This window comes from Chlamydotis macqueenii, chromosome 5 (assembly GCF_036417535.1).
Source record: "Chlamydotis macqueenii isolate bChlMac1 chromosome 5, bChlMac1.mat, whole genome shotgun sequence".
In the NCBI taxonomy this organism is placed as follows: domain Eukaryota; kingdom Metazoa; phylum Chordata; class Aves; order Otidiformes; family Otididae; genus Chlamydotis; species Chlamydotis macqueenii.
In genome coordinates this window covers 12,512,037-12,529,480 of record NC_141560.1, presented here as the reverse complement: position 1 = coordinate 12,529,480, position 17,444 = coordinate 12,512,037, and the positions used below count along the sequence as shown (strand labels likewise).

The window sequence follows — 17,444 nt, the reverse complement described above, 5'->3', positions numbered from 1 at the left end:
CTTTGCCACTGTGGCAAAGTCAGAGGGCAAGCATAGCAGCTTCTGTCTTAGGGCAAAAGGCTTCTGAATCTTCCTGTTCTAACCAGTTTGCTTCCAAGCTGATTAAAAACCAGCTCTGTATCTCCAGAGTGGGGATAAGGGTGAAAGCAAAATTGTTTTAATAAAATAAATACACAACTGTTAGTGGAAGGGTGCCACGCTAGAAGTTAAATAGTATTTTGAGCGGCTTTCCACCTTACAAAAAAAAAAAGAACCTGCAAATTAAAAATCTCCACCAGAAGTTATGCTTTCACAAGTAGTTGGTACCAATATATTTCAAGCGGTCAAACTTAGAGACAGTAGTTCCCCTACAGGAGAGGGAGATGGGAGATACAGCTTTTCCTAACTTTTGCAGTTCACAAGTGATTGTTCTCACTAGGGACGAAGAGTGCTTTCAGCTAATGTGTTCAACTTCACACTGTAAATTCTAAACCAGCAGGTATACTGAGACTATGTACCTAAAACATTGTTCAAAACAGGTAGGGACAGATACGTTAATAGCACAAGTCAACTTCTCCCTGTTTGAAGGAAAAAAAAAAAAAATAGAAGCTAGTTTGCCTTCAGTTGCAGTCAGTTCAAATTAATGCAATTCAGTTGTTTGTAGTCCAGCCTGTCAGATCCTTCACCATACAGCTACTTCCCTCCTCTCGTACAGCAGGTCAGACGTAGGAAGAGCCAAACACTGACATGAAGCAGGTGAGGTAAACTATGGCCATGGCAAACTAATTGCAACCATGCAGTCACTCTTCCTTCCTTCCTCAGCAAACCTTTGTAATACTTTTTTTGAAATTGCACTGAAACTGAGCAGGTGCCCCCCAGGTCACAGATACAGGATTTAGGCTGGTGCTTCAAGAGGCCCCAGGCACCAAAGCAGCACCCAGGCATGAAGCTTAGCCATGATTCTGTGGCCATACCTCAGCTAGTTGTCACCTGAATTGCCACACAAGCTTGTTCAGTTCATTCTGCCTTTCCAGGTGGGTCTCAGTGTCTGCAGTACACAGTGTAGCTGCATTTATAACTGGCTTGAGCCAGTTTGTTTAAAGCTCAATCAGTTAACTATCTGTAAAAGAAATCTATGAGGTTCATTCTTCAGAGCAAACAGTTTGTCCAATGAGTTGTTCATACCTCAGATGAAGTTGCACGGAATTTCTTTCTTCTTAGTTTTTCACTAGCACCCTCTGGAATAGAAATCCCTTGTTTTCTTTTGATTAGGGGCTGTTTGGCCACTGTGCCATCGCAGTCAGCTGCTAGTGTGGGTTGTGGAGTGCTGTCATCTGGGCTTGCAAGGAGATCTGCAGGGGCTGAAGGGTTAATAGTCATCAGTGAGGAATGGTCAGGTGTCAGCCACATGGAGGTAGATGCTTCTGTGGCTCTAGTCAGTTCAGATGATTGCAACAGGCTTCTAGGTAAATCCGTCCCTTGGCTAGGAAGTTCCAGAGGTGCTTTACAGTCATTTACTGTCTGAATTTCACTGACTTTAGTTTCCAGGCACAGCCAGTCTGGAGCTTTCAGGAAGGACTCTCCGTCTTCTGAACTGTCAGCATCCTCCAAAGCTGTTGCTTTTGGGGCATTGTTTGTCCATGGTGCAACTTTTATACTATTTAAAGAATTCAAGCTACAGTCAGAGTGAATGGATGCATCTTCTGAATCACCATCATAAGGATCTAAAAACTAAAATAAAGGTCTCTGAAAATGGTGGATGCTTATTTGTCTATTAAAAAAAAATACAACAGGCAACATACAGTGGGCCTTTAAAACATAAGTCACAGACTTGCTACAGAAGTTTTACGTGTTTATCCACACATTCCCACCTATATTTTAATTTTTGGGTGCTACACTGAGAACAAGGCTGCTGCATAATAACCAAACCTACTTGCAATCGTCTGGAGTCCCTTGCTTTCCTGAGCCCTCCAGCGAGCAGGCTAGGCGTCACCTATTTAAGAGAAGTTAACAGGTGTATAAAGCACCTTCCTATGAACTGTTGATCGAAGTAAAACCAGAGTAAGTAAAAATCCTAGACAAAAGGAAGCCAGATTGTCTCCTTGCTAGAAGACAGTTAAAAGTGTATCTCAGTCTGACTTTTAGAGGCCTGGTAAAGTTAACCTAAAATAGAGGGACCGAGTCCTGTGGTAAGTTTCACTGCACTTAAAACATTGCTCTGAAGAGAACAGTAAGTAATTGTATACCCTCCCAGCAGAGACGTACATCAAATCAGTATTTAACTAATAGTAAACAAAATATAATTTAGAGTTTAGAGAGCTTCCCTCCCACGCAGGTCCCTTTTTGTTCTTTTACATAGGGAAGATCTGGAATTCTTATTAGTTGGATTATTAATTTGCTGTCCCCTGGAGAGTTCTGTAATGAACACAGTCAAACTGAGTCCTTTCGGTCTCGGTATCACTGCTGGAACACTGAGGATCAGGCCTCTTTTCCCCCATGTGGTTAAACGTGGACTTGTCCAGATCTGGATAAAGAACTTTCTCCATGAATTTATGCTTGAGAAGTGCATCCTTCTGAAACACTGCTTATAGTCTGTGTCTATTAAAAAAAAAAAAAAAAAAGCCACATAGGGAGACTCCCTTTTAAAGGGAAACCACAGGTACAAAGCAGTCACACAAAGAGGAAAGAGTTTACTGCACAGAAAGTGTTCCTTTAGAAGGATCCAGCACAGCTGCTCGAACAAGCTGCCAGTCATTGCTGTGGCTGCTTTCCGTGGGGAAGGAGCAGAATCTGAGCCCAGCTGAAGCAGAGCAGGGCTTGGCAAAGCTGGACTCCTCACAACAGGAGCCTGAAGGCTTTAGCAGAGGCGCTGAAGCCCAAGCCCATTTGTGTATTCTTGTGCCAGTCCAAGGACAGAGACATCCCCACAAAGCCAGTGGGCAGTGCCGGGCAATGAAGAAAAGCAGCTCCTGCTTCTCCAAAGAGCCCGGAAATCCCCCTGGCCTGGCACCTGCTTCTGCACCCTCGGTGACAGCAACTGGCTCCTTGTCCAGGCTGGCACCCTTGCAAGCCCCTCTTCCACCAGCCCAGCCGTCAGGGTCCAGCCAGACGGCTGCACTACCAGCCTTGTTTCTTCCAGAAGGAGACCACGGAAAACTCCAGCTTTCCCGTGGGCTTTCTGGAGGATGAAGCAGCGGCAGGTTCCTGGCAGACGGCTTCTCTAAGCCACAGAGCACAGCAATTCACATGGGCTGACAGCAAGCCCACACTTCTGACTTTTACGCAGAAGTTAGTTCTCTGCTCCAGAATCGAGTTTTTTTCATCAACATTAAACACACTGGTTTGACAGGACAATGCTTAGGAAGTTACCAATACTCATAAGTAACTGCCACAGCAACAGAGCTGCTCTCTTAATCTCACCCAAAACAGACGGCAGACGTTCTCCACCCCGAGCTGCAGCAATCCTGCTGGACCAGAGCTGCTGACAGAGACACCCCAGGTCAGCTTTAAGCACTTCTTAGCAGAGAAGTGCTAATGCTACATTTGTCCGCCTAGAACACTGGCAACTTACCTGCCTCTTCCCCCCAGAATCAATTTTGCTAAAATTAGTTGTAAGGAAGAGCCTGGTGGATAGAATAGTGTTGGGTGTTGGCAGGTTTTTTTTCCCGACTTTCCTTTTACAGTCACAAAACCAACAACCCCAGTAACCGCGCTTTAGCCTCTCCCTGCTGAGACCGAGGGGAGAGAAGAGCTGGACACCCATCAGGGAATCCCAAGACTACAAAAATGCTTCAGAGAGCTGGGCCTTACCTCCACTCCGGATTCAGACTCGGACTCCGTACTTGACTCTACTACGCACTTCTGCTGTGGAGGAGGAAGGGAAAGAAGTGCTACGCAAAGCAGAAGTTACCGCAGCTTTGGGTTGAAGCTGAAGTTCCAGTACAAACTGTAGATGCTGTGTTCCCCCAAAACTTTCCCATCTGAACCCAGTTTGTCTTTTCAAATATCTCACATGTGGTGATGGTTGGGTTGTGCAAGTGAGACACAACGGAAAAACAGAAGTCTTTCCCACCCCCCCACCAAAAAAGGGAAGCTATCCAGAACAGGCCTTGCAGTTGCTAGGAACAGTTAGTTCAGGTCTGAAAAAAAAAAAAAAAAAAAAAAAAACACTTTATATAAAATGGTTTTTTTATTTGTACTGAGGGTTTTTTTGTTTCTTTGCTTTTGGTGAGGTTTTTGTGGTTTTGGTTTTTTTTAAACCAAGAGCCTACATCTCAGAAATGTAAATGCAAATAAATGACTAAAACTAGAAACTATATCCTCATTTTTTTCTGAGGCTTTTGCTACAGAGACATTACAAACTCATAGCCCCCGTACTCCCCAGGCGGTGGTACAGGAGTGGAATAGCTCCCGCTCTCCCTTTTTGTTTCTTCGCAGGTGCCACCATTTGAATTAATTCACTCACACCTGTTCTTCATGCACTACCAGGTGACAAAGCAACAAACACTTTCTGAATTATACTTGAACAGGAAGATAAAGAAGCAGCAATTAGAAAAAAGTTACCATGTATTTACGTGCCAGTCTTTCTATGCAGTCTGGGCTTTTAACAGAATCCTTCATTTCCTGAGCATCTACTAAAACACGCAGAGGGTAGGAAAGTGCATTAGAGAAAATCTTTCCATAGATAAATTGCCCAGACATGGTAGCTCCCCTTTTGCTAGAAAGGTGGGTCAATCCTTCACAAAGCCTGTGTTAAATTCTCAATCCAAAGCTGCTTCTGTTCAAAAACAAACAAGAAGCCACCACTACTACCAAAACAGTGACTTGATTCACTGGTTCTTCATGCAGCATGAGAAAAATACCTTTTTTTTTTTTTTAAAAAAAAAAAAGAAGCTTATATTCTGTGAAATGTTTTTTTCTTCTTTTTTTTTTCCCCCCAGGCAAACAGGTTTTCTGAACTCTCAGAGAGGTACTTGTACTCCAGACATCAAACCAGACTAGAGAGGGGCAAACACAAAGCCACGCTGAGAGCCAGCCCACCCACCCTGGCCTTCGGTCACCATGCACCCCCCACCCCACCAGGGCTCTGTCCCAGGGTGCTCCCTTCTCCCCATACCCTCCATGGGCTGCCCAGCCCCTCGCCTCTTCCTCCGCCGCTGCCTCTTCTCAGCTGAGGCCATTCTGCTCCCCACACCTTCACCCTCCTCCACCTTTATAGGCTTGGGCCCCAGCTGCCCCACCTCTGCCCCCACCTTTCGTACATGCCCCGCTCAGCTCCCTCAACCTGGAGGCTTTGCTCTTTCAAAAAAGATGGGAGCAAAGCGAGGAAAAAGAGAGTCAAGTCCTCCTGTGAAAGTGCTTTTTGCCCCTGCCAGAGGCTCCAGACTGCTCTTTGCAATTTGTTCACCAGAGCTGACTGTGGGGAAGTCTCGAGGTTTGAGATAAGGACAGGGAGAGATCACTGAAGTCACCATTATAGGCAAACCAGACTCGACTTGGGGAAAACTATTTGTTTATTATTAAAACCAAAGCCAGATAATGAGAAAGAGAACACGATAACCTCCCCCTACCCCTCCCTCCTCCCAGGCTTAACATTATGTCTACCACCTCCCCCCCTGAGCGGCACAGTGGGGAACAGGGAATGGGAGTTGCGGTCAGTTCATCACACCTCGCTTTACACTGCTCCTGCCTCACTGCGTGAAGAAATCCTCACATTCCTCCCCTGCTCCTTCATGAGGTCCCTCCCATGGGCTGCAGTCCTTCATGAACTGCTCCAGCATGGGTCATTTTTCCACGGCGTGCAGTCCCTCCAGAACGGCTGCCCCAGCCTGGGCCCTCCACGGGCCACAGCCTGCTTCAGGCATCCACCTGCCCCAGCGTGGGGTCCGCCATGGGCTGCAGGTGGATCTCTGCTCCTCCGTGGGCCTCCATGGGCTGCAGGGGGACAACCTGCTCCACCATGGGCTGCACCACGGGCTGCAGGGGAATCTTGGCCAGGAGCTGCATCACTGCTTCCCCTCCTGTTTTGCTGGCCTTGGCGTCTGCAGCTGTTCCTCTCACAAGAAATTCTTCAGCTCAGGCAGATGCCTCTCAAGTTCTCTTCACATCTCCTCTCTCCACTTCTTTCAGCTGGGCCGGGCCAAGTCAGGCCCAGTCGGCCGCCCGGCGGGAGGCCAGAGGGTGAGGCCTGCAAGGCCCACAGGGTTCGCGCCTCCCCCTCTCTACCCCTTCTCCACATCTTCTCCTTCTTTTTTTTTTTCTATTTTTCCCCTTCTTAAATACATTATCACAGAGGTGTTATCACGGAACATTCTGCTACCAGTTGGCTTGGCCCTGGCCAGCAGCAGGTCCGCACTAGGCCCAGCCGAGTCCACTGAACAAAGGGGAAACTTCCAGAAGCTTCTTACAGAAAGAAGCTGCCACCGTAGCCCCCCCTCACTAACAAAACCAACACAAAGGGATAGTATGTTTTTCAGATTTACCAGAGAACTATGACTTGGGCCCATTTTTCACAAAGAAGTAGACTTGATTTGACCCTTTAAAGGCCACATCTCCATTCCCCTTCTTCTCCTTTTTATAGGGAAAGGATGAACTAATTCTTTTTACTTTTTCAAATCAAAATTCCTCTTCTTCCCATTATTTCCTTCCTATCTGGCTTTCTCACATCTTCCTGCACAGTGCAGAAGGCACTATTGGTTTAATATTAAAACGAGTATAAAAGCCTCAGTGAAACAAGCGTCTCTCGCTCTGGAGCCAGCAGCAGGCTGCTGCTCTGAAAGGGCACCAGGAACAGGCCCCTGCGGAGGCAACAGCAGGAGCAGCTCACAAACTCCACAACCCTTCCACCCCACATCCGCCACCAGCCAAGCTGCACCCTAATCGCATACACCTCTTTCTCCCAGACACCTCCTTTTCCACCCCCTTACCTTCTCTGCCCAGGTCAGGCCTGTCTGATGGTTATTCCCCCTCTCTGGATTCCCCAACCACTTTCAAAACACAGCAGCCAAAAGCCTGCAGTGCCAGCTGACTTGAATGAGCACATACAATCATGATCCTTAATCCAAACACATGGCTTTGAGTTGTTTCTCCCACAAAAGCCTGCCCAAAATTACCTACTGGTGCTTTACAGGCAACAGATCTTAACAACAAGGCCCTGGCCTCTGTGTTTCAAGAGAACTGTTGGTCTGCATGGGCTTACAGCTGAAACGGTGACTGCAAGGGTGAGAGCAGGCCAAGGCTCGCATAATGAACCCGCTGCCAGCGCCCATTAGCGCAGGGATGGGGCAGCAGAGGTATGGCCAGACAACAGACCACCAAGGAAGGTTTGCTGTTTCGACTTCCCAAAGCACACAGGCGATGCCATCGCCGCACCAGGGCAGCTTTCAGCCGTACCTGGCTGGTGCAGTGTGGCCAGGGGGTGCTCGCTCGAGCCGTTGGTTGCAGTCATTTACCGTACTGCTGCTCGGTGTCTTGGCTCTCCTTGTCGCTCTTGGAAAAAGCCCTTGACCCTGCACAGACCTGGTGCCAGCCCCAGGGAGCTCTCATTTCCCCCGAGGCCAGGCTTTGTGGCCAGACGAGAACCTATGTAACACACTTCTCTTGTTTTTAAAGGTGTCATTGCTCCTTCTCCTCTTACCCACGTGTGCCTGCTGTCCCACAGCTTCACAGGGTGCTCCCGGGAGGCCAGCGCTCTGAAGGCCTCTCTCAGCAGATCTGTTTAGCCTCTGCATTGTAACCACCCACCAAATAAATCACACACACGCATTGCTATCTGTCTTAAAAAATAAAAAATCCCCTTCTCTTTTTAAAATAGAATCAGCTTCTGCGTACACAAACAAAACGTACTAGATTGTCTGTCTGCTCTGAAATATGCTGGGGGAAAAACCTGTAGAAAACTGATTTGCCTAAGGTGAAAAAAAACCCCTTGAAGCTCCGGGGCTGGGGCCAGCAATGCTCCGCTCTTGCAGAGCAGGCAGTGAAGCTGGAGCAGAGGCTGCCCGAGGTTGCACATCCATCAGGGAAGGGCCGTGTCTCACTTCTCGCCTGCAGAGTAGCCAGGACTGACATCTTTGGGAGCAGATTTAGGAGGCAGTTTAGGTTAATCTTGAATTATTAATTAATAATCTTGAATACCTCCTATTAGTCAACAGAAGCAATTTTGTTTAGCAGCAGATTGTATCTGTGAGCTCTGAACAGGGAACTGATTCACAGCACACCATGTTTGACTCACGGATATCTTGTTCCAGCCAAACCTCCTGCTGTAAGAAACGCAAAAAGTACAGAACAAACTGGGGCTTTTGGCTCTCCATGTGCAGCTCTGCAGCCATCTGGGCGCTCCAGCTGTGGTTTGGAGTCTGATAAGCAGGCTGAAACCAAAGCAATCAAGCAAAAAAAATACTTTTTCTTCATGGGAACAGGACAAGGTCAATTATTGGAAAAAAAAACTGAATGAGCTCCTGATCTCTGAAGGCCAAGATGAAGCCAGATCAGCTTTTCTCCTTAAAGCCATAGCCCTTCTATAAGAGCTGGTTTCCACCCCAACTGAAAAGCTTGGCTGACACTTCCTAGTGCTTTTTTTCCTCCCCTTTACTCCTAGACCAATGTCACCCTTCCTCCTGCCAGCCACCACCTCTCCCCAGTGTCTCTATGGCCGTAGGTTCTCATCTCCTGCTGCCAATGCCCCCCAGCTGCCAGCCAAAGAAAAGACAGATTATTCACACGGTACTACCTCTGAGAGGGTCAGAGGGAGCAGAGATTTTTTCTATTAATTTTGGCAGAGTGCTTGACAGAAGCACACACCTGTCTTAGTATAAGTCAACTTTGGAGGGCAATGCCTATCTCTAAATTTTAATCCTCAAGTACTTTTGGAGTTGCCATACGGCAATGAAGCCCCACACCAGCATTGCTTGTGCCATTTATACATTAGGAATCATGTCTTTCACGTATAAAACATGTTTTAAAAGTGCAAGATGGGACTGTTCTGTAGTGAAAGGGGTTTTCAATCATTTGCAATAGGAAACAATTGAAACAAGATACTTAATCCAAATGAAGTTCATCAGATGACGCAAGTGCAGATCAGAGAACTAAGGTCTGCAGCCACAAAACCTCAATTTTTGGTCAACCCACCACCGAACACTGGTCAAGAACATTTCAGTCAAGCCTAAGAGTGCTGTGGGAAGCTGGAAACAAGATGCTGCAGAAACTGCAAGGTCTTGTCTCACACTGTGTGTTTCTGCCTATGAGCAATGTAGGCAATCTTTTAGGCTCCACTTCCTATTCAAAACAAGCTGTAAACAAAGACACAAAAAGTACAGTTTACAGCTGTTTTGCAGAACAGCAACTGGCTTTATCTTTTACTTCATAAGTACTTTTACCTACGGCGCAGTATGCAACTGCTGCTGCAGTCTCCTCGTTCCCACAGCTTACCTTGAAAAGTGCTACAGCAGCTAGTGTTAATATACGGCTGTTGATTCTTTACAAAAACAAAAGAGAGAATGAAGGCAGCCTTCAAATTCCTGTACTGATTGCTGTTTCCACGTAAAAGCATCTCGTTCTTATCTTCATGAAGTCTCCTCCCGGTGATGCACGACAGAATGGTGTGGGAGTCAAAGAAGTGTCCTTGGTGTATCCCAGTCTGTGAGTACAGAAACGCTGTCATCAGAGGCAGCTGTTCTGCATACTCCTGAGGAACCATATCCAAAATACTGGATATTATGTGGTACAGAAACTGTAAGGAGTCATTAAGATTCTTAGTTTTCTCTTGCACGTAAGGGGCAGCAGCCTCTGGAGACCTGAGCTGGGGTTCTTGACTTTTCTTTTGTCTTGATGCACAGAATCATTGACCTTGGAAAAATCACTCCAGCCCTTCTTAAACCTTGTTTCCCCATTTGCAAAATGTAGGTGTAACGCCAGTTTTCTTTAATTCGCCTTTGGCATGTCACAGTTGGCCAGGGAAGAAAAAGGTACTGAATTTTCTTAAAACAAAAATAAAAGCTGTAGCAGAGTATTAATAACCGGGGAAGCCACGCTGGCCTTTGGAGAGGGAATTTCCTTTTTAAAGACTGGCTGGACTATTGTGTTTTACTTCCATGTTTGTTCATGAATACTGGAGAGGAAATATTTTCCCTTACTTGAAATAGAGCTCTTTAGTCACCCATAGATTTCTTTGACAGGCTGATGCTGTTCTGCAGATGAAGTATTTTATAGCAATGTCCCTGGAGCGTCCACATCCCCTTCTTTCCTTTCAGGCTGTAAGAGCAAGGCATTTTGGCTGCCTCTGTTCCCTCAGCCACTTCCTTAGGAGCACGACTGGACGCTGAGGAGGCAGGGAAGGTGATCACAGTGTGAATATGCAGGCTGTCTTTCATAAAACCCTAGTTAGATGTGACTAACATTCCTCCTCTTAGTGAAGGCTGACACACCTCACCGCACCCGCCGATGAGCTGCAGTCTGGCCGCTGGACAGGTTTCTCAGTGTGCTCTGCAAGCTGTAACACAGCAACGTATTTGAATAAAGCAGCTCCAGCATCCCCACACGAATATCCACACCACAGGCATTGCTGCTACCAGTGTGCAATGTGATCTAATCTTAACAGGTGAAGGACAAAGGTCACTCCAGCGATTCCTCTTACATATGTTCTGCCCCACTTTAATTTTACTTTAATGTTTTGCCGAACTTTTGGGGCTTATTTAACGAAAGCCGCCTGCTTTCTGACATACGGAGTTCTTACTTGCCTGGATACGTGCATGGCTTCTGGGGCTGAATATTGCTACTTCCAGTGGATTCCAGGCCAACTGAACACCCAGGGATGCATTAGCATCACCTGAGGAATACAATACATCTGTCAGCCACTTGTTTAGAGTTTCAGCCTTTCCTGTTAAATATTGTGGTTTTCCTGCTGTTTAGACAAGCAGAGTGCACAGCATAAAAGCTGAACAGGGGCTTCGTAAACTAAGCGAGGACTACGCTGAGTTCTTGCAATAGGCTGCTTTGCTGACTGGTTAGCTTAGCAAACCTTTCAAAGTCCCTTTGCCTCAGGAGCGTACACAGCCCTTTCACCAGTGACCATGCAGTGAGCTTGGTACATCCGCCCGGTAAAGACTGAAAAGCTCCAGGTGAGAGCTTGACTCATGCTGGAACTGCCTCGTTACCAGCAGCTCAAATTGGACAGCTTACAGAACTTCCTCACTTTGGCTGGAGTCTGTGGGATCCTACAGATATAGCAGGACTTCAAGGGGGCAGCAGTGTTCAGGGAACAACACGGTACGGACGTGTCCTGTTTCTATCTGGAGGTATCAATATTTCTTGGGTCCCAAAATTCACTTCTTCTGCCAGGCAAAGGTGGCATGGGGATACAGGACAGATCTATTATCTCATTTTTCAGAAAAAGAAAGCCTGGAGATTATGTCTGGCCAAACCATGCATGGGAATAAAGAGTGTTTATAGGCTTTGTCTTGCTTACTTATTGCTTGCTGGAAAGCAGGCTGGAGAAAAAGCATAGGAGACCAACGGAGAACTGAGTAGGAAGAAAACTCTTAATTCTCATTACTCCATTCAGTGAATATTACAGTCTTTATCATCAAACTTAAGACTGAAATGGTACACCTGGTGGTACAGTACATGCTGACAGCGTTACAAGTCTAAGTCAGCATTTGCAAGGAACATCTTCACGGAGCCAGCAGGACCTTCCCTTAGGGATTTGCCTTGTGCAATAGCCTTAGCATTTGGCTTAGCTTCCCAGAGCGTTTTCATAATGTCCTGGCCCAGGAGTTGCTGAAATCCTGCTACCAAGCAGGTACTGTCAAGAAATGTGTCTCGTGCTCTCCTCTCATGCAGAACAGGACTGATGGGGCTCCATGGCAGGTGGGTCCAAGGACTGGCCCCACTGCATTTGAACCTGGTCCCTTTTCACTTAGCACAGTGAAGGAATGGAGCCTGGCATCTTTAGCTGGAGTTTTGTTCTTTAAAAACGTAGGGATTAACATGAGTGATCTTACAATAGAGAGTGCTGGAAATAATAGTTCATACATCAGCTGGGAGCTCTTGGCAACAAAGATGCTGTATACACAGGTATTTGCACAGCTTACAGTAGAAAAGTAAAAAATGCATCTCCTTCTTGCTGGGCACTGTCAAATGCCAGATACCTTTTATGACCACACAGAGAGAATACCACAGGACCAAGAGGTGTGTTTCCTGATTCCTTAATGCTTCATTTTCAGATCTGCCTCAATATGCGTAAGTTCTGACGAAAACTAACACCTATACTTCTAGAGAATAACTAAAATCAAGTATATTATTCCAAACTGATAAAACATAGGAAATGCATTTAAGTTATTAACTCCAGAAGGGATCAGCGTGGCAAACTCTCTAGGTGATCCCCTGGAGAGCCCAAAGAAATGAGCAATAGCCAGCACGCGATAAAGGTACAGCTCACTCTCAAATGCCTCGGTAACAACCCGGGAGAGAAGGTGACAAGAATATCCCAGTCATACATCAACACGTCATCCACTACATTACTCTTAAATAAAAACAAACAAACAAAAAATTAAAGTATTTCCATATCTAACTGAACCTGTGCTCCTGTTTCCCTGGAAAAAACCACGGAGTCTGAAAGAGGGGGTGGCTCTTCCCAATCCCATCAACCAGTGCTCCTTTTAAGATCCTAAGAGAGACAGCAATAATTGGGGCAGTGAGATGGACTTTGTCCTTCTCAGTAATCTAAATTTTTCAAAGCTCTCAGCTGTAGTGGCCGAAGTGTATAGATTCACCATGGAGCTACCACAGAATTTCATGAAGTAAGCAGGACCCAGCCCTATCCATAACAATGACTTTGAAGTTTTAATTCTAGCACACAACTTCAACCACTCTACAAAGGAACCTTAGGATAACTTCAGAAGTTTCACAGTACATTAATGACAGGACATTGTGGATATTATTATTATTGTTATTGTTATTATAACCATACCTTCTTTAGGGCACATAAAGTTTTTTTTTTCTTAATTTTTCATCAGTGAATTCTAGAGAATTGGAAATGTTTTGCTCTTTGTTCACACACATCACCGTCCCTCTGTGGCAGCAGAGCAGCTGTAACAGTTCTCCAAAAATTCCACGGATCCTGAAGGCTCGATCTCCATGGGTGAAGGGCATTCAGGCCTCGGGGGCCATTGGGTCTCTGCAGGAGTTCTAGATTTCTGAGACAATTCATACGATTCCACTAATTTTGATGGAAAAGCAACTGTCTCTTTATCAATTATTTCCGTTGGTGTCTGAAAGTCATTTTCCAGTTCCATAGGAATATCACTGTGGGGCTCTGTACCTGGCAGGACCGAGTTTCCAAGGGTAAGGACAAGTTGTGGATCTTCTAAATGGAAAACATCTCCCAAACCTACTGCCTCTGGCATGCTGTGCATCACTAGAGGTTTAATTCCTTTCTGATGTTTATTGCTAGCGAAATTCCTACTGTAGTCTGCGTGAAATGATCCGTCTTCTGAGTAACCACCATAAGCATCTGAAAACTAAACCGAAACGACACCAAATGAGCAAGGTGAGTTCTCTGCTACCAGGTCTATATCCCATCAAAGGAATCACTGGGATATCCGGGTGGGAGGATTCCCACAGACTTCCAGTGCACGAAGCCGCCTGCCACAGGGGCCAGGAAAAGCAGAGCAAGAATGCCAGAGAGCGTTTTAGCAAATTGAGCACAACCCTCCCTTCGCAGGAGAGACTGTCACCGTTACGGTTTCACAAACCACTCTACAGATCTTTCAGTCTAACTTCTACTTCGGAACAGAAGCCTGTTAACAGCTTTTAAAATAATGCTTCGGGAACAACTAGTGGAGCAGTACTTGAAAAGGCCTCTCCTCAGGAAAAAATGAAGGGTTTTTTTTGCTTTAAAAACTATTATGGACTATGTTGTTTTCTAATACAAGGCAACTCAGGAGTACCACTTACAACCAGTCATATAATAGGTAAGAAAAAAAATAACATAGTGAAATATACTTGAGAACCATTCTTGTGTATTTTAAAACACTAAAAATGAAATGCTTTGGGTAATGGTTCAAATCAGGAGAACCCTCTGCAGTGCAAACAAACACCTTCTGCCCCGCACCCTCCTCCTCTTCCTCATCGCCCCATCGAAACAGCACCTTGGTACGAGACAACGCGCTTCTCCGTCTCTTCTTCACACCGCTGCTGCTAAGGATACTGAACGCTCCTCGGATGCAATTACATCTGCTCCTCCTTGGACCAGCCATACTTTAGATGGAGTTTTATTCACCAGTTCTTTTTTTCAGCCTTAATTAAAGAAAAAAAAAATACAATGTTTTATACAATTTGCTAGCACAAAACCAAGTGTTTGTCTGAAATCACTTTTCATTGTGCAGTATGACTTATTCACATTTTTCCTAGGTGAGGTTTGCTTTGTTGAAGATAAAGAACATTTAAACAAGACCACTACTAATGAAGCACCAGAAACATACAAACAGATCTGAAATGCAGGTCCCTCTTTAGCGTGGCCTCACTGTTAAACAAATCCTGATATGAAAGTTTAATTTAGACACAGACTGAAGACCGTCTCAAATTATCTATTTGCCAAAGCTTCTACTGTCAAATTAAGACCTCCAAATACAAATTAAGAACATGAATAGATCGTAGTAATTAAACTAATAAAAGTTATAGTAATTAAGAACATTTCATAGTTAGCTGTAAGTGAATGCAAAATACCTGAAAAGACTCTTCGTCGGCAAGACACATCATCAGCCATGAGTGCTCTAAGAACTGTGTTTATGTACGTGGGCAGGCAGTAGCACACTCTGGGTGCATTTTTATTTCAAAACTGAATTCAGTTCATCCATCACAGCATAGAATTTACCCAGGTATTTTTTCTGCTCCTTTCTTTGTTACATTTGGAAATCCATCAGGTTCAACCGATTGCTGCAATTTCTAGGACAATGAAAGCTCTTTTTCTTCTCTGCTCCCACCCAAAATTTAGTCTGTATGGCGTGCAATGATGGGAGCCTTTCGCAAGACCAACAGGGGGACCAGCACTTCAGCTCCTAAGGTTCAAAAATCCCTAACAAATATGGAGCAGTTCCCTTTCAGAGAGAGGAGCAAAATCAAGTACTTCTGAATTTGGTATCCCAATGCCTTAACCCTGCCGTGATTTCCAAGAGTATTACCAATAGAAAAATGTTCTGATGAACTTTAGTGAAACCTCTGATTGCCTGCAGTGTAAGCTCTAAACCAAGAGGCAAGGAGAGAGCATAACACCAAACTGTGCCAAGTTTTCTTGTGATCACTTATGCAGAGCGGTTGGCTCGGCTGCCCTGCAGCTCAAATAAGGAGAAACATATTTTAATATTGGTACCCAGCCCTTTGCTGAACCTTGCTTGTGCCTTTCTGCTTAGAGGAAACGACCTTGCAAGCCCCAAGCAGTACTGCAGGGTCAAAGAGCCCTGAAAAAAGTGGCGTTGTTATTAGGGCACCCAGCCTTTCCTGAACTCCAGTGTTGCTCTGCAACACTTTTATCTACTGTTAAAATAGTACAAAATGTGAGAAACAAAGACTGTGAACTGCAACAACACGTAGCTGAGCAGGACAGCTTACAGCTTTCGCTAACGGTGTCCTTTCTTCCTAGAACACATTTCAGCAAAAAGCTGGTAAATGAGAGGTGAGCTCTGCACTCCGTGCCAAAGCAACACCCGCTGTCACCGTGTCCTTTGTGCAAGATCTAAGGTCTGACCACTCAGTGTAGTGCGGGAAACGACTCAAAACATCAGTACGCTCTCACAGCAAGAAATACTGGAGATAACCTGCAAGCTTCACCTGAATTCTTCTCTAACAGATAAATTAGTTTTCAAGGGAGGTAAAGACTAGAGTCAAAGACTTGAGCCATCACTTCACTGACCAACTGGAAAACTCTGTCTTTAGTGTCTTCTGTCACTGTAAGTTTTAGATCTCAATGTACTAATTGGAAAGTTATTTTCACAATTTTTACACATTATAAAAGATCTTGTAAACCAGATTTTAGTCACAAGACATACATATCTTAAAATCCGCCTGCTTTTAAGTCCTTAGTTTTGGTACAATACTACTGAACATTTTTGCCAGTGAGCCCTGGAGAAATTACCAAAGCAGACTGGGATCTGTCATCTTGACAGCTTTCAATATTTGAGCATCACCAAGATGGAAGCATTTACCTTCCAGTCATTGTTTCTGTCATCCGTGCATCAAACTGCAACTCAGTACTGATGTACACACATTTTTAACTGTGCAACTCCTCTGAGAACCCAGGAGACTACATCTGTTTTGGGATCATACTGGTTACCACAGCAACAGTACAGTCATTACTACGGCACAAGAAGGTAACGGAACACGAGACGTCCCATCCCAGTCAGGTTGCTTAAAACAGAATGAGCACCCACTGGCTACAGACACTGAAGGTTTAGGTATGTCTCACCTAGCCCCTAGGCTAGGGTGCGGGGGGAACCAAATCTCTTACCTCACTGCCCAATGAAGTTATTTCTGTGTTCATCATCGCTTACAACCTTCACCTCGCTTCTAACTTTCACATGGCAAACACCAATCTCTTCTGCAGTCTTTTTGAGAGCCCCATAATTTGAACTGGTTTTGTACATTTTATGCCATGACACAGAATGAAAGGTGTGGAGGACAAATGCCCCACAGACAGTGACCCATGACTTGGAGCTATTTTGTAGGTGCCACAAGATAATTCCTCTCGTTGCCAAGAGCTGAACAAGCTTTGTGACAAACTTGATTGTGACAGGGCATGTAAAGCACTAAACTGAGGGAAGGAAATATTTTTGAAACCCCTCTCACCACCACCTCCCCTGCCCCCCGGGATTGTGAGAATCAAAGGCAAAACTTGTGGGTTAGGATAAAAAATTAACAGCAGAAGAAAAGAAAATTGAGATGGAAAGACAAAACCAGCAACACATAATTTACAGTTCAGTAGCTCAAGGTGGATCCTGCTGCCCAGCTCAAAACCCTGCTCCTCAGCACCATCCCCAATTTATATGGGGAACATGGCATCACTCAGTATGGAACAGCCCTTTGGCTAATTCAGGTAAACTGTCCCAGCTGTCCCCCAGCCACAGGTGCCTCCAGCTCCTCCTTTCCTCCTAGCTCCAGCTAGGTGCCTCCAGCTCCTCCTAGCCAGAGCCAGGACAGTGATCTAGTACAACTGTGGTCTAAACACAAATGTTTCAGTGGAGGAGTAGAGCATAGAAAAAGCAGAAGCCTTCCAGCATGCTAGGCCTTCAGCAGTTGTGTAAGTAATACTGAAACAGTTTACTTTCTTATCCAATCCCTTATTTAGTTTCATTCAAGAAATTCAGAATTGTTTGCAGAACTGTGAGCACAGCAGCCCAGTAAACTGACATGCAAGAGTATCAGTTTGAGGTGACTGAACTGCATAAGTCTATCCACTGCCCTGCCCTGTGCGTGAA

At 45.3% G+C, this 17,444-nt stretch overlaps 1 protein-coding gene across 1 annotated transcript; it reads right to left on the bottom strand.

Moving 5' to 3' along the window:
* Nucleotides 1–348: 348 nt before the first annotated feature.
* Nucleotides 349–14,270, bottom strand: LOC147600492 (uncharacterized). Its single transcript, XM_086750263.1, has 6 exons — nucleotides 14,124–14,270; nucleotides 13,215–13,493; nucleotides 4,543–4,602; nucleotides 3,790–3,843; nucleotides 1,913–1,972; nucleotides 349–1,710 (listed from the first exon to the last, which is right to left on the bottom strand). The coding sequence occupies exons 1-6, from the start codon at nucleotides 14,229–14,231 to the stop codon at nucleotides 1,159–1,161; spliced, it is 1,113 nt and encodes a 370-aa protein (XP_086606389.1). The 5' UTR covers nucleotides 14,232–14,270; the 3' UTR covers nucleotides 349–1,158.
* Nucleotides 14,271–17,444: the final 3,174 nt, after the last annotated feature.

Coding starts and splice junctions, on each gene's coding strand:
- LOC147600492 (XM_086750263.1), bottom strand. CDS start 14,231: ATGGCTGGTCCAAGGAGGAGCAGATGTAATTGCATCCGAGGAGCGTTC. Junction 13,494..14,123: donor GCGCGTTGTCTCGTACCAAG/GTGCTGTTTCGA, acceptor GTTTCGGTTTAG/TTTTCAGATGCTTATGGTGG. Junction 4,603..13,214: donor AAATAATTGATAAAGAGACA/GTTGCTTTTCCA, acceptor GTAGATGCTCAG/GAAATGAAGGATTCTGTTAA.